Source organism: Bos javanicus, chromosome 13 (genome assembly GCF_032452875.1).
Source record: "Bos javanicus breed banteng chromosome 13, ARS-OSU_banteng_1.0, whole genome shotgun sequence".
NCBI lineage: Eukaryota > Metazoa > Chordata > Mammalia > Artiodactyla > Bovidae > Bos > Bos javanicus.
This window is the reverse complement of record NC_083880.1, coordinates 62340829-62356945: the sequence shown is the minus strand read 5'-3', so window position 1 is coordinate 62356945 and position 16117 is coordinate 62340829. Positions and strand designations below refer to the sequence as shown.

The following is a 16117-nucleotide window of genomic DNA, read 5'->3' as shown; positions in this document are numbered from 1 at the left end:
AACAGCACCCTCCCCATCGAGGTCTGAGCCCTTCCAAGTCTTTCCTTCCGGGCACTCTCCCTCAGCCCCAGTGGACTGCATAGTTTCCTTCAGCTTGCAGTTACTCTTCTACCATAGTTAATAGCCCTTCAGAGTGAGAGTCCCCTGTTTTAGATATTATGCGGTTTCTACCTTCTGATTGGACCCAGGTTGCCGTGCTCATCTGTGTCCCCCAGTAGCCAGGGCCCAGCGGGCTCCTTACTGAAAGGCTGAATGGGGTCCCTCAGGGACTAGGCCGGTTCTCTTCAGACAGACCACGGCTTCCTTCTGGGCAGAGAGCTTGACTCAGCTGTTTCATCCCCCTCGTCTTAAAAGAATGTATATTATTGAACCAGGAGCATCATGGGTACAAATAAGATCTAGACCACATCACTGGATAAATGGGTAGATGTGTGGATGACAGGATGGATGGATGGATGGACAGATGGGTGGGTGGAAGGAAGGAAGAACAGGAGGAAGAAAGGAATAATAGCTGGACTTCTGGACTGATGGCTTAATGAATAGATCTCACATATTGATCTTTTTCTAGGTGTTAAATTTATGGGCTGAGTCTGTGTCTCAAAATTTTTGTCTCTCCCATATTCCATACCACCTAGCCTTGGGCTGAGCCTGTGTAAAGACCTGCTAAAGTAGGATTCATGAATTAATTCACCAGACAACCAGATGAAATAAAAGCCATGCTGTTGAGAGAGTCAGTTCCTAGGCAGGTTGATAAGGAGTCTAGGGGTCCCCAAGGAGAGAGGGGTCTGGAATTCTCAAGGAGGAAGAAAGGACAAACTTTTTTTTTCTCCACATTCCTTAGGGTTATATAACAATAATGTATCCTGCCTAAGGACAGTCTTTGGATTCAACCTTCTATTATCTTAAAATGTAAATTATGGGAGTAGGTCTGATGAGGTCTTTACAACCTCCAGACATTCTTTGGAGTATATAACTTCATTGTTAACACTAGCAAGCGGGTACTCTTTCTGCCCCCTTCTGATGCCTATGTCAGAAGCTTTCTCTATCTCCTTTATACTTTAATAAAACTTCATTACATAAAAGCTCTGAGCGATCAAGCCTCGTCTCTGGCCCCGGATTGAATTCTTCTCCTCCGGGGGCCAAGAATCCCGGTGTATTCGCATGATTCAACAACAACCTTTCACTGTCCTGGGCGAAATCATGAGGTGGAATTTTATAGCTTGGCCCTTTCCAGCTTTCAGGACCACCCCCACCTCCTCCCACTAACACTCCGGGCTTGTTCCAGGCCCCTCGGCCTGTCACTCAGGGCCTTTAGGGTTGAACTTATAACCATTACAGGGGGAAGGTTAGTGTACCGCTGTCCCAAGGGCTTTGCTTACTGATGCTGGAAATCTGGACACCCTTACTCCCCAGAGAAACATAAACATAACCTGAATCCAGTGTATCTGGGAAGGAAGGAATATGATCTCTGGCTAAAAGATTAGCTTATCAGAAAGAGAAAAATCACATGGCTTCATCCTGCCAGCGTTTGCACCCCTCAGCCTCCCCTAAGTCATCTTGTCACCTGTGACCCACTGGGGTTGAAGAGGTTTCACAGCAAAAAGGAATAAGACATGGTCAGTGTCTGACACAGGCCCAGGAAGCAGATCCTGCCTCCCTTGAACAAAGACTCGCCTGTGAGCCGCATAAACCGAGATGGAGAAGCTGTTGGAGAAGACAGTGAGTGTCTGTCACCTGAGGCTCATGACCTAAAGTCCAACCCCAGGTGGGAATGCTGGTGATGGAAGAGAGGACTGGGCATCTAGGTCTGAATCCTAGGAAGGTGGCAGTCCTGGGCATCTGCCATCCCCCAGCTCGGAGACTCGGGGCACACTCCCATCCTCGCTGGGCCTAATCTCTGCCTCTGTGAGATGGGACTGCATGCTCTGCCCACAGAACTCTCAGGGCTCATGAGGTTCTAGGAGAAGGATGGGATGTGATTCTGAGAGAAGAAATGCCGCCAGGTGAGGGCACACGCCTGAAGTGCCATTGTGGCATTCGCAACTTCAGCTCGTCCACGTTGCTCCCCTGGGCTAGGAGGTGATGCTGTCAACAGATATGGTCAGCAGGGACATGGCCACATCCTCTCTCTTTCCCAGGCCAGCTTTGGGGGCTCCAGGGACAGACAGGACCAGGCCCTGCATGTAGGGAACTGGCCTGCAGTATGCAAAGAGTTTGCCGAGCCTGGCTGGAAGTTGCAGCTCAAGAGAAGGTGTTTAATGCAAGATCTATACAGCCTGGAGGAGCTATCTGCTCCCCATAAGGACGGGATGAAGGAAGGAAGGGGGTATGGAGTGAAGGGAGCAGCATGGGATGTAGCAGCCCGGCTGGGCCAACCAACTTGCTGGTGATGACTAAGTGTGGTGATGAAAGTGTGGCTTTGACTCAGTTTCCCAAGAGGCTTGAGGCCAAAGTGTCCCCAGAGCAGCTCTCCCAGTGGTCCCACATCAGCACTGGTACAAGAGTCCACTGGACACCACGACATAGCCCTGAAAGACAGACACAGCCATGGGCCAGGTGAGAAGCCGCTCGGGGGCGGTAGGGCCCCAGTTGCCCAGCAGCCTGGCTCTAGCTCAGGCTCTGCCACTCTTGCTGCGTGTCCCGAGTGCAGCCACTGCCTCTCCAGCCTCGGTTTCCTGCTGACTCTCGTGGACGGTAAAGCATCCACTTTGCAAGGCTGCTACTGATAGATGGATGCAGCCAGATCACACAGGCAGAGCACTCAGTGTGGAGCTGAGCTTGATTCAGGCTTCATACGTGGTCAGGACCACCTCTGTTTTATGACCTGGAGTTCAGACCACTGAGTATCTTCTCCAAGTCCAAGCCTCTCTAGCAAAATCAGGCATATCCCCCCCCCACCAAATGTCCCCTACTGTCTACACTGCACTGCAGAAACTTCCTGGGGGCCTACTGATCTTTTCCTTCCTTCCTTCCTTCACCTTCCCTCCCTTCTTTTTTCTTCCTTCCTCTTCCTCTTTCTCTTTCTTTCTTCAATCTTCATTGAGCCTCTACTATGACCCAAGCCCTGTGCCAGGTGTTGGGAACCCAGCAGAAAAATAACCAGAACCAGTCCTTGTCTTTGTGTAACTTGTACATGGTCCAATAGGGTAGCCATTAACACCTGGCTAATCACAGTTACCCCCTCTTATCCACGGTTTCATTTACCCAAGTATAACTATGGTCCAAAAATATCAAATGGAAAATTCTAGAAATAAATAATTCATAGGCTTTAAATTCCATGCCATTCTGAGTCACATAATGAAATCCCATGCCATCCTACTCATCCCATCCTGGATGTGAGTCATCCCTTGGCCCAGTGGATCTACGCTGTGTGTGATTCCCACCCATTTGTACTATCTATCCGCAGTTTCAGGCATCCACTGGGCATCTTGGAATGTGTCTCCCTCTAGATAGGTGAGACTACTGTACACTTACATTAAGTAAAATTAAGTAAGATTTAGAATTCACCTTCTCAGTTACACTGGTCATATGTTAAGGGCCCAAAAGTCACCTGTGCCCAGTGGCTGACAGTGGCCACTGCCTTGGATGGTGCAGACCTCTATCCTTGTAGGAAGTTCTATTGGGCAGTGCTGGTCTAGGGACCTTTGACTTCAGTCCCAAGTGGCTGGATTTGGGAATGCCAAGGTGAGTCAGCCACTGACCTTGCCTGATAAAGGAAGTCTTGGGGGAAATTCCCACTAAAAGCCCTGCTCCCCTGTGTGCTGATGGTTATTTCTTGGGGAGCAAGTTATTACCTGCCAATTGCCTTGGGACCATAGTTCTCAAGCAAGGAGGCCATCCTCCCTGAAAGCCCTTAGCCAGTCCCTCTTAGGGAGTGTAAATGACACAGATGTTGGGCTTGAAGGACCTTGGTTACATTTTCTGCCCCATGCACGTCTTATTTAATGAATTAGGAAGAATGTTGCCCTTTTGTAGCTCAGGTGAAGCAGAAAGAAATGGCAGGATGTCACCCTGGGCCCACAATGTCTGATCCCAACATTGGATCATTTTAGAAGGGTCAGGATCCCCTCGTACCATCTGGCCTGTGGAGGTTTGTGTACAACCCTGGAAAGACTCCCTCTCTCATCCTTCCCCAGACTCCAGAGGGGTTGTGCCTATCCCAGGGCACAGAGTCACAGCACAGTTGGTCTGAATCCACTGAGTGTGACCTGGTGTGATATTTAATGAGGGTGAGTGAAACCTTTGCTCCAATGTCTCCTTACATTTAGAATTTTCCATCTCATTGCAGCTGATTCATGGCATGGTCTGGGCCAGGGGGCATTCCTAGGCCTGGCTGACCCTGGACCCCACTGTGCGCTCTAGTAGGAAGAGAGGGAGTGACCCCCAACCTCCCCAAGCCCAACCTCCCTCCAAAGATGAAGGAGGCCCCTCTGGTCACACTGAAAGGCTCTCACCTCCTGGATAAAAATCTCAGGGTTGACATACTGGAGATTGACCACGTGGGGGAGGGCAATCCCCATGCCCAAGAGAGCTGCAGGAGAGAAAAGAGGAATCAAGGTCAGCCGGTAACGAAGTGCCACCTGAAGACAGCCCTGCGCTGAGGTCTTCACATGCATCATGACACTGAGGTCCACAGATACTCAGGAGGTGCGAACTGCTATTACTATACCCACTTTATAGAAGGGAAAACTGAGGTTAGGGGAGGAAACAGAACTTAACTAAGATCACACAGCTGCTAAACAGCCAAGCTAAGATGTACACACAGGCAGCAGGACTCTCAAAGCCACCCTCTTAGCCTCTGAGCCTGGGATGTAGGAAGGGGCTGAGATAGAGCCTGGAGCAGCATGCGGGTGGAAGGGGCCAGAGGGGCACATGGGGCAGAGGGCAGAGCTCACCATTGAGGTGGTCCAGCAAGGGCTTCTCAAACACTTCGCCCATGAGTGTCTGGACATGGTTGGTCTGCAGCCATGAAGCCAGGGAGATGGGGACCACGGGCCCGTCCCGGCAAGGGGCCAGGAGAGACACATGAACACAGAGACAGATCAACCAACAGAGGTTTAGCAGGAGGGATGAGGGCAAGTCACCCTAGTCCGGGCTGCAAGCAGAGCCCAGCTGCTCCCAGGATCGTGTCAGCATCAGGCCCCCAGGAACTGCTGGCCTGAGAGACATGGGCACACACTCCCCTTCCCCAGGCTCAGGGCCTGCCCCACCCAGCGAGGGGGTCTCTGGAGACCCCAGCCCCATACTCACATCAATGAAGCCCAGATTGGAGGAGGCAACGGTGAGCTGGACATTCCTGAAAGGGAAGCCAGAGGGGAGGGGTGGGAATGGGGCCTCTCACCTGTTTAACACACCAGCTGCGTCCCAAGCTCCCCTGACTGACACTGTGACAGGCCATTGCAGGCCCATTGCTCAGAGGAGCATACTGAGGCTGCTGGGTCCAAGAGGCCTCACTTACCCCAGCACAGATGTGGTCCCCCGAAGCCTCACCTTGGACACAGAAAGCTGGAGGCTCAGGTTCACTGCCTGGGCACATGGGGAGAGCAGGGTCAAAGGGCACAGAACCATGTGGGAGCTCTCAGCTGGCCACCGGATATCCCAGTCTCCCACCCACACCCATCCATTCAGGTGTTTGTGGAACACAGGCCGCTGGGGAGGTGAACAACAACCAAAGAAATCAGATAAGATCCTTTCAGAGAGTGCTGGGTGTCACAAAGGCAGAGTGGCATGTGGAGGGATGGGGGATCTAGCAGCCTGCCTGGAGGAAGACTGCAGCATTCAAGCTGGGATCTGAACGGTGAGGAGAAGCTAGACTTGCCAAGAGTAAGGGGAAGTGTGTCCTAGGCACAGGGTACAGCATGTGCAAAGGTCCTGAGGCAGGAAAGTCTTGGCACATTGACAGAACAGCAAGGACACCAGTGTGGATAAAAAGCGAAGCGTGTGGGAGGAAGTGAGGCCTCCGTGAGAGTCGCCCATCTCCTGGCCAGCGCCATCCAGCCCACCTCACTCACCACATTGAGGGAGAAGAGGTACTGGAAAGCCGAGTTGGAGGCCGGGGCCAGGACTTCCACAAAGGGCTGCAGCTGCAGCGTGGCGTTGTTGGTGCGGAACGTGACTGTGGGCGTGGCACCCAGCCTCACCTTGAGCAGCAGGGGCATGGGCTCGGGGAATTGACGGGCCACCTGGGGAGCAGAGGGGCGAGAGGGAGGAGGGCACATGGGGGCAAAGACTGGGTGGGCTCTTCGCTCGTCATTCCTTAGATCCTGATCAAGCTACCGCTGTGCTGTAAGTGCCCAGACCATAGAAGTGGGTCCACCCCTGACTCCCGCCCTCGGGGACACCCAGCTGATGGGTGGCCACATGAAGACAGTCACAACCTGTGATCTGTGCCAGGAGGGTAGCTCAAGGACATGGGAGCACAAGGAGGCTCCCGGACCAGACAAGGGGTCTAGTCCTCCCATGGGAGGTAGCCCCGAGCTTGGACTTGGATGGATCGGGGGAAGGAAGCAGAGGAGACAGTGTAGGCACTTCTTGCCTGCTGCACGGAGAGGAGGAAATGGTGTGATGCCTGGGCCGAAGGAGGGGCCACCCCAAGACAGAGGATGTGCAGATGGAAAGGCAGATGCTGAACCCCACTAGGAGCAGATATGAGCCAGCCGAGACGCTAGAGCCCAGAGAACCTCCCACCGCGATCCCAGGTCTCAGCCCCTGGAATGACCAGAAACATCACCCACCTCGGGGATGAACTGGCCCAGCACAGAGGTGTTCAGCGGGTTGTTACTCGAATTCTGAAATCAACTCCCAACACACGACAGGTTTTAGAACAGTCACTCCCCAAGCCAGACCACCTCTTGTCTCTCCATCCCAACTCCTCTGTCTAATCCCCACCCTACCCCTCTGTCTAACCCTTACAATAGCCACCCTGTGGCCCCAAAGCTTCAACTGCCCCACCCACTCAGGATTTGGCCTCAGCAGGGTCTCCCCAAGCTGGGCAACAGGGCACTCCTGCCCCACGTGCCCAGGGCGGAAGGACCAGCTCTCACCAGCTGCGCTGTGACGTCCAGGTTGAGCGCACCAGCCTTCTGCAGCAGCATGATGACAGAGTCAAACAGGTCCTGGGAGAGGCCCACGGTTGCCATGGCACCCTTGGTGCCCATGTGCTGTGGCAGCACGAAGGGGGTAGTATCCACAGGCAGGACGATGGGTCTGCCCAGCAGGAAGAGAACAGCCTGTCGAGTTGAGGGTGAGGAAGAGAACAGAAGCGGAGCCTCAGTAGGCAGGCGGCTCCATGGCAGATCCTGGGCTGTGAGGTGCACCCACCCCCAAGATGCCACGCATGCTGTCAGCCTCACCCTTTGCCTACATGCCACACTCCCTCCTGGAACGCCATCCCAGCTCCTCTCCCCTCAACTCTCCTGCTGCTTTAGGAATCTTGCAGAACACCAAGGACTCCAGAGGTAACAAGGCCCCAGCTCTGAGTGGAGCAGGAGGCACTTACGTTGATATCCAAGGAAATGTAGTCGTTGGTGATGGTAGGGGTGTCAATCATGGAGTAGCGGACCTGGGATTCTGGACCCACAGGGCTGAGGCCTGAAGGAAACCAGGGTGCAGAATAAAAGATGGCATACTCAGCATTATCCACCAATGCCTCATTTAGCTGGGCTTCCCAGGTGGCACTATTGGTAAAGAACCCACCTGCAAACGCAGGAGACGTAAGAGATATAGGTTTGATCCCTAGGTTGGGAAGATGCCCTGGAGAAGGGAATGGCTACCCGCTTTAGTATTCTATTTTTTAATATTTATTTATGTTTAATTGAATGATGATTGCTTTACAATATTGGTTTGATTTCTATCATACATCAACATGAATTAACCATAGGTATACATATGCTCCCTCCCTCTTGAATCTCCCTCCCAAGTCCCACCCATTCCCACTCCTCTAGGTTAGAGCCCCAGTTTGGGTTCTCTGAGTCATACAGCAAATTCTCATTGGCTATCTGTTTACATATGTTAGTGTATATCCGTCAACAGATGAATGGATTAAGAAGTTGTGGTGCATATATACAATGGAATATTGCTGCTGCTAAGTCACTTCAGTCGTGTCCAACTCTGTGCAACCCCATAGACGGCAGCCCACCAGGCTCCCCCATCCCTGGGATTCTCCAGGCAAGAACACTGGAGTGGGTTGCCATTTCCTTCTCCAATGCATGAAAGTGAAAAGTGAAAGTGAAGTAGCTCAGTTGTGTCCAACTCTTGGCGACCCCATGGACTGTAGCCCACCAGGCTTCTCCATCCATGGGATTTTCCAGGCAAGAGTACTGGAGTGGGGTGCCATTGCCTTCTCCGACAATGGAACACTACTCAGCCATAAAAAGGAATGCATTTGAGTCGGTTCTAATGAGGTGGATGAACCTAGAGCCTATTATTCAGAATGAAGTAAGTCAGAAAGAAAAGTGAATATCGTATATTAACACATGTGTGTGGGATCTGGAAGGATGTTACTGATGAACCTGTTTGCAGAGCAGCAGTGGAGGCACAGACATAGAGAACAGACTTATGGACAAGGTGGAGGAGAAGAGGGAGAGGATGAGATGAATGGAGAGAGCAGCTCTCCAGTATTCCCGCCTGAAGAATCCCATGGACAGAGGAACCTAGCAGGCTCCTCTGCCATGGGGTCCATGGGGTCACGAAGAGTCAGACATGACTGAAGTGACTGAGCACACACATGCCCGCACACCTCATTTAGCCAGACCCAGACCAAGAAAAGAGGCATGAAAAGGCCCATGAGTAAGCAAATTTAATTTGCAAAATGCACACCCAAGAGTCAGCTGCTCACAACCTGCTGATTCTAAGACACCATTCTAACAGTTTGGGTTTCTACTTTCCCAATCGGCAGAAGACTAAAGACCCTAAATCAGAAAGGAGAAGGGTCATTCCAGGCACAAACATCCCCTGACCAAGGCAAGATGGAAGCAAAGACCAGGGCGAGAGCTGATCTTTGGTATGAACCCGGGTCCAAGGCATCTTGATGAAGACAGTCCCTCTGAAGGGAGAAGGAGAGACTAAGGCTTATTGAGTTTATTGCATACCAGGCACCTAACCTGTGCTGTCTTGTATGATAGCAACACATTGGAAAAGTAGAAATTTTGATTCTTATTTTTGGATGGAATGATTAAGCCCAGAGAGATGGAGTGACTTCCCTAAGGTCACACAGCAAGTGAGCCAGAATTCATACTCATATCCTTTGATTCCAAGTCCATTTTCCTTGGCCTCTCAGTACCTCCTGTTAAGGTAATATTGGGGTTGGGGTCATGAGGAGAGTGGAGGAGTTCAAGAAATGTTCCCCAGACTTCTAGCTGGGCTGTGAAGTGTGGACAGGACAATAGGTGGACGTGTGAGGAGGAGAAACTCCAGGTGAGCTGATTCACACAGGGTGCTGGTACCATGCTGAGACTTTAAACTCAGAGCTTCTGATTTTCCATCTACAAACTGGAGATAACGATGCAGCCTCGTAAAATTTGCCCAAGAAAACCAAAGAGCTACCCTGATATAAAAACATTCACTGAAGAAGTCACTACAGATAAATGTGGACCCTGCCCAACATCCTTCCTGGCTTAACGCCAGTACGTCGCCCTGCACACCTGTCCCAGGCTCTGTAAGGAGTTAGATACAACCCCCAACTCAAAGGCAGAACCAACCAATGGCCTAGGGCAGCTGCCATTGACAGACAGCTCTGGATTTCGCAAAGTCAGTGATGGCAACACAGGAGAAACTCCAGAGTCCCAGGCAAAGAAAGTCCTCAGGTACAAGAAGGTGCACTTCAAACAGAAGCAGCTTTAAAAACGGGTTTATGAAAAAAGAGAGGATGCCCTGGATTTACTCGGGGCTCACTGCGCACAGATTTCCTCCCGAGTCACAAGAGGGTGCATTCTATGATCAGTCTGGGAATGGGTGAGTAATTACCAATGGTTCTTCAATACTGATAAATACCACTAAAAAGATGAAGCTGACCTACTTCTGTCGCTTTTAGTTACATATTGTAAATTGAAGACCTGTCAGGGGCTTGTTTCTGGAGAATGAAATGGCAACTCACATCAGTATTCTTGCCTGGAAAATTCCATGGACAGAGGAGCCTGGTGGGCTACAGTCCATGGGTCGTAAAGAGTCGGACACCATGGAAGTGACTTAGGGCACGCGCATGTGTGCACGTGCACACACACACACACACATACACACACACACACAAAATATTCAAAGACTTGGTTCTACAATTTGGAGACTTCCAAATTCCACCAATAATTGTCCAGACATCCTATGATTGATCTCCCAGAGGTCACCTCTGATGCAAAGGAGGGGTCTTTGAAGGGTCATGGGGATCCCAGAGGATTTCAGAGGCCCCAGCCCCCTCCCCAGGCTCCCAGGTCTTACCAATTAAAGTGCCCAGGTGGACATTGAGGCCTTGCACCAGGTTGGAGATTCTCAGGCACAGCTGCAGAAAGACAGAGGCGGCTCTCAAGGTTGGAGAGGGTGAGGCTGGGAGGGTCTAGAGGCCCTGGCTGGAAGACTCTCCCAACCTGGACACCAAGGCCTGGGAGCCCTTCCTTCCACCACCAGCCAGTGGGCCTCTTCCAGCACCTCCTCTGGGCCCTGGGGACTCAGAGGGGACGCTGGGCCTGTGGGCACTGAGGAAAGAGCAGGGCTGTGGGGTCCAGCGGGAGTGGCCACAACCAGGCCCAGGAAACGGAGGCAGGCAGCCTGCTGCATACCGGCCCAGAGGCCCAGCTGATGGGACGATGCTCCCTGCAGAGGACGCGGGCTGCGGTCAGCAAGCCGGGCCAGGGAGGCTGGAGTCCTCCCAGCCCAGTGGGCCACCAGAAGTGGATTAAGCTGGGGCCACTGTGACAGAAGGTGGGGCAGAGAAGAGACTGCAAAGCCGGGGGTGGTCATAGCTGATCCAGGGAGGACTTGGTGAGGCGAGGCCAAGAGGCAGTTCAGTTCAGTTCAGTCGCTCAGTTGTGTCCGACTCTTTGCAACCCTATGGACTGCAACACGCCGGCCTTCCCTGTCCATCACCAACTCCTGGAGCTTGCTCAAACTCATGTCCATCAAGTCAGTGATGCCATCCAACCATTTCATCCTCTGTCATCCCCTTCTCCTCCTGCTTTCAATCTTTCCCAGCATCAGGGTCTTTTCCAATGAGTCAGTTCTTCACACCAGGTGGCCAAAGTATTGAAGCTTCAGCTTCAGCATCAGTCCTTCCAAAGAATATTCAGGACTGATTTCCTTCAGGATTGACTGGTTTGATCTCCTTGTAGTCCAAGGGACTCTCAAGAGTCTTCTCCAACACCACAGTTGAAAAGCATCAATTTTTCAGTGCTCAGCCTTTTATATGGCCCAGCCCTCACATCCACGCTTGACTACTGGAGCAGAGAGGAATATACTGGCTTCTGCCTTCCGGCCTCAGTGTTCTCATCTGTAGCGTGGGGGTCCTGAGGCCTGCCTCTTGAGGGTGTGAAATGGCACACAGTGGGTTGACTTGGTCTCCATTACTGCCACTACTGGAGGTAGGGTGGGTGGGAAAGGGCAGGGAGGGAGAGTAGGGCCCTGGCCCCTGGGACACCGTTGCTCACCAAGTCGGCCACCCGCAGACAATGACAGGAGCTAACATAGTAGCCTTCACAGCAATGCTCACTCTCCCCAAACTGCTGTAAACTGCACAGGTGGTAATGCACTCAGCCCCACAGCCTGCCCACCAGGGGCTGGATAGGGACAGTGGTTCTCTCTCCTTACAGATGTGGAAGGAGTGGCAGACGGGGGCCAGGCAACTTGTCCAAGGTCCCAGCTGGGAAGGAGGGGACCAGGATCACATCCACCCCTGGTGCCCAGGCCCTCATCCACTCCCATTGTGTTCTCTTTTCAGAAGCTACGTGGCCCTGAAAGCACTCCACTCCACATGGCACTGGGGTGGTCTGAGTGGAGGAGCCTCCCTCCCCTGCAGCCCCACAACCGCCAGGTCATTGCACTAGACCGTCAGCCCCGCCTCCTCCCCACCCTTCTGGGGAAAGTAGAGGAGCCACAGGAGGAGCACTAACAATCCCTGCCTGCGACCCCCCTCTTCACTCGCTGCTGCCCCCCGCATCCTGCAGGCTCTGGCAGGTCCTTTACCTTGCTCTTCAGCACAGCTGTGATGTGACTCTGCAGCGGGGCCAGCATCGCGGGGGCTGTGCTGAGGAGGAGACCAGAAAGGGCCCCTGAGCCCAGGTCAGCACCATAGGGGCCTGTCTCTCCCCAAAGCCAAGGGTGCCAGAGAAAAGTCTGTGCCCACGCCACACCCTGCCACATGCCAGGCATGGAACCAGCATGACTGACCCCACAGTGGAAGACACCGAGCCACCAAGAAGGGGCCATTGGTCCCAAGATTTGGAAGTGGCCAAGAATGAGGCCAAGTGGAGTGGGGAGATGGAGGGTGTTGTGAAGCCTGGACTTGACTACATCCAGCTGGCTTCAGGGCCACTGAGCCCAGTGAGGCGGGGCTGTGGCTGGCGGGACCCAGGTCTGCTCCCTGCATGGGCCCCATTTCTCTGTGGCAAACCTACTACAATCCCTTCCTCACTGAGCCGGGGGGCTGAGTCAGTGTTTCAGAATGGGGATCCATGAGAAGTCACCGTTCCTTGGTTCCCTAACACGCTGACATGAGGCATGGCCCAGCCTTGCTGAATGGCCTCTTGGGGAGGCAGGAGAAAGGCACCAATGTTCTCAGCGGCATCAAACTCTGGGCTTCTGTTTTCCCATCAATAAACCATGAGCGGCCCCTGCCCACAAGGACTGTGAGGGACCGTGGGGGATCATGAGTTACACAGGCTAAGCAGGGGGCCCAAGTGGGAATAGATTTATACCCAAGTCTTGTCTGAGGAAAACGTCCAGTCTTTGGGTAAATGTTGCTCCCTTTTAAGATGCTAAAATATTCAACCACCTCGAAGTGAGCCCCCATGGCAGAGGAACTCGTAGCAGTGGGGTCAATCAGGCTGCCAAGTTTGAACCCATGTGCTAGCTGGGTGACCTCAGGCAAGTCACTTAACCACTCTGTGCCTCCACTTGCTCTCTTGCAAAATGAGGGAAATGCCTCCACCGACCTGGTAGGACTGTGAGATGACTCACAGAAAGGGCCCAGAACGTGTCCAGTACACACTGGTGCTCGGGAGGTGGAGTGGCCGTCAGCCTTAGATGCCAAAACAGGAGCAGCCACCTGACTCACGGGGAGAGCTTGGCGGGTCCCAGCCCCTCCCTGGGCCTCAGACTCCTCATCTCCGCAGGGCGGGGCAGCCCTCTGGGGGTCCCAACTGTGGCTGCCAGCCCAGAGTCCCTCTCCAAATAGGACGTTAATGGCCAGTGTGCATAGTCACATGGTGCGGAGCAGAGGTGGAGCCACGGGCTCTGGCCACACACTCGCTGTGTGACCTTGGGCATGTCCCTTCCCTTATCTGAACTTAAGTGTCTTCAGCCATTAAATAGGTATGATGCTGGTGGCAACGGGGCAGGGCAGGGGCAGGGCCGGCCCTCGGATCCATCATCGGGATTGGATGAAGTAGGAAGTTCAAGAAACAGCACCACAGCCTCCATGTCCGGGTTCCAGCAGCCCAGCCTCCAGTACCCACCTGTTGCGGCCATCAAACACGATGGCTTTGTCGAAGATGGAAAAGCAGCTGGAGATGCTGACCACGGGGGTCCCGATGGAGCCCTGCTCCATGGAGGTGTCAGCCAGCAGTGCTATGGGGAGCAGCAGGTGCAGGGGCTCCGGGTCACTGTGGGGACACCAGTCCTGAGTCCAGGTGGCACTGCCTAGCAAGCCTACAGTGACAGATGCAAGACCCCCTCCCCCACTCAGGGGTCTGCACCTGCCAGCCCAGAGTCCCTCTCCAAATAGGAAGTTAATGGCCAGTGTGCGTTGTCACATGGTGCGGAGCAGTGGTGGAACCACGGGCTCTGGCCACACACTCGCTGTGTGACCTTGGGCATGTCCTTTCCCTTCTCTGAACTTCAGTGCCTTCAGCCATAAAATAGGTATGATGCTGACCCCTTAACACAGGTGGGGACCCTACTCAGCATGAGATGGTCCCCCCCCGGGGCAGGCTGGGCACACCGCCAAACTCCACTCAGGGTCACAGACATAGCATCAGATGGCCATGAGCTCTGGCTCCCTGTACCCTCTTATGTGAGACCCTGGGCCAGTCATTCCCATACTGAGCCTTAGATTCTTCTTCTGTAAAAATGGACATCAGATTGGTGGTTCCTATCTCACAAGGCTGCTATGCTGAATTTTCTAGAAAACAATCATGTGAAAACATCCTACTTGAAGGCTGGCCCACTAGCACTCATAAACCGGTAGTATCAGGAGAGAGGAGTTAAAATAAGAACACTCAGCCCCCAGTTTGAAAATTAAATGCATATATAGTGACTGATGCACAGAAACAAGTCTAGTATTTTATTGAGCACCAGGTGCCTTGCACACGAAAGGGATAATATAATTTTAATCATAAAAGTGAATCCATCCACTCAAACCTCCATTGCTTGCTAAGTCGCTTCTGTCGTGTCTGACTCTTTGCGACCCTATGGACTGTAACCCACCAGGCTCCTCTGTCCATGGGATTCTCCAGGCAGGGATACTGGAGTGGGTTGCCATTTCCTTCTCCAGGGGATCTTCCCAACCCAGGGATCGAACCTGTGTCTCTTATATCTCCTGCACTGGCAGGCAGGTTCTTTACTGCTAGTGCCACCTGGGAAGCTCTCAAACCTCCATAGACATGCTTGTTTTCTTATGCTTGGGTTTTTTATAAAGGACGAAACAGGGTCAGAGAAGTGAAATGACTCTCTCCATTTGCATAACTGTTGAGCAGGGTCTGGATTCTCAGAAATTCTCTCACTGTCTCACTCCCCGCCCCCCATGGAGGATGGGAGAGAAGGCATTGGAGAGAGAGAGTGCTGAACAGAGTTAGAAGGTCTGCGTTGGGATCTTGGAATTTGCTAAATCCCCTTCCTCCATTTTACCTTCAGAGAGTCCTTGAAAATCCTTCCACTCCCAACAAGGAGACTGACTCACCGGAAGATCTTGAAAGTAAAATTGGTGGCTGCCAACAAGCGTATTCCGAAATCGGCAACAAATGTCAGCTGGAGGTGGGACACATCGACATTCCGAATCTGAATCCTGCAGGGTAGGAGTCAAAGTGACAGGGCAGTCCCCGTTAAACCATGGCATCAGCTCTGGGTGTGTGCGGAGCCTATCCACACTGTTGGTATTTATAAAGGACCTCTGACAACTAAAACTATGGGATGAGGAAGAGGTAGTGAGTTCACCATCATAGGGGGCATGCAAGCAAGGTTAACCAACCTGCCAGTAGGGAAAAGATGCAAAGGGCACCCCAGCATTAGGCATGAATTAAGTGAGATGATGATTACTCAGGTCTTGGAGGGATTTTAGTTTCTGATGGAGATCTGGAAAACTGGGAAGGTAGGGAAAGAAAAAACTATGGGATCCACAGAAGGCAGAAATCCCCCTCTAGTCAGCAGCTTTGGCTTGTAGCACTTTAGCAATGGAAAACTCAACTCCTTTCAAAGCTGCTTGTTCCGATTGCTCAGCACTGTCCAGCTAACCTATGATTTCTTTTTTCCTGAATAAAAGTCTTCTTTTTTTCTCTCTCTCTCCAGCACAGTAGCTAGTTGTGGGAGGTGGGGCACTACAAAGTGGTAGAAATGTTAAAGTGAATGTGTTAGTCACTCGGTTGTGTCCAACTCTTTTCGACCCATGGACTGTAGCCCACCAGCCTCCTCTGTCTGTGGAATTCTCCAGGCAAATGTTAAAAGTCACATCAAAGCACTCTCTGTTAGCACTTGGGTGACATCTTTCCATGACTCTCCTTGGGACACAAGCTGACCTAGAGCCTGCTTCTTTTCACTTGACAACCATTCTGGATGTGTTCCCACATCTACAAACAAGGACTCCTGGCGCTGTTTTCCAACAATCGCGTGATTGAGCCTCTGTGTGGCCAGACTGCAAATCATTTAGGGATCCTCGACCTCGGGACACTGATGCTCCTGGGCCCGACATCATCAGCCCAGCCCT

The 16117-nt window shown here is 52.5% G+C and overlaps 1 protein-coding gene across 1 annotated transcript in view; it reads right to left on the bottom strand.

Moving 5' to 3' along the window:
- Window positions 1–2228: 2228 nt before the first annotated feature.
- The window catches only part of BPIFB2 (BPI fold containing family B member 2), a 19513-nt gene continuing 5624 nt past the window's right edge, over window positions 2229–16117 (bottom strand). The window contains exons 4-16 of the mRNA XM_061437271.1: window positions 15098–15202; window positions 13656–13802; window positions 12166–12226; window positions 10429–10489; window positions 7499–7590; window positions 7044–7229; window positions 6735–6788; window positions 6012–6182; window positions 5459–5526; window positions 5251–5296; window positions 4896–4959; window positions 4455–4531; window positions 2229–2528 (exon numbers count right to left, since the gene is read on the bottom strand). Of these exons, the coding sequence (XP_061293255.1) occupies window positions 2487–2528; window positions 4455–4531; window positions 4896–4959; window positions 5251–5296; window positions 5459–5526; window positions 6012–6182; window positions 6735–6788; window positions 7044–7229; window positions 7499–7590; window positions 10429–10489; window positions 12166–12226; window positions 13656–13802; window positions 15098–15202 (1174 nt within the window). The 3' untranslated portion in view covers window positions 2229–2486. The remainder of the gene's footprint in view (window positions 2529–4454; window positions 4532–4895; window positions 4960–5250; window positions 5297–5458; window positions 5527–6011; window positions 6183–6734; window positions 6789–7043; window positions 7230–7498; window positions 7591–10428; window positions 10490–12165; window positions 12227–13655; window positions 13803–15097; window positions 15203–16117) is intronic.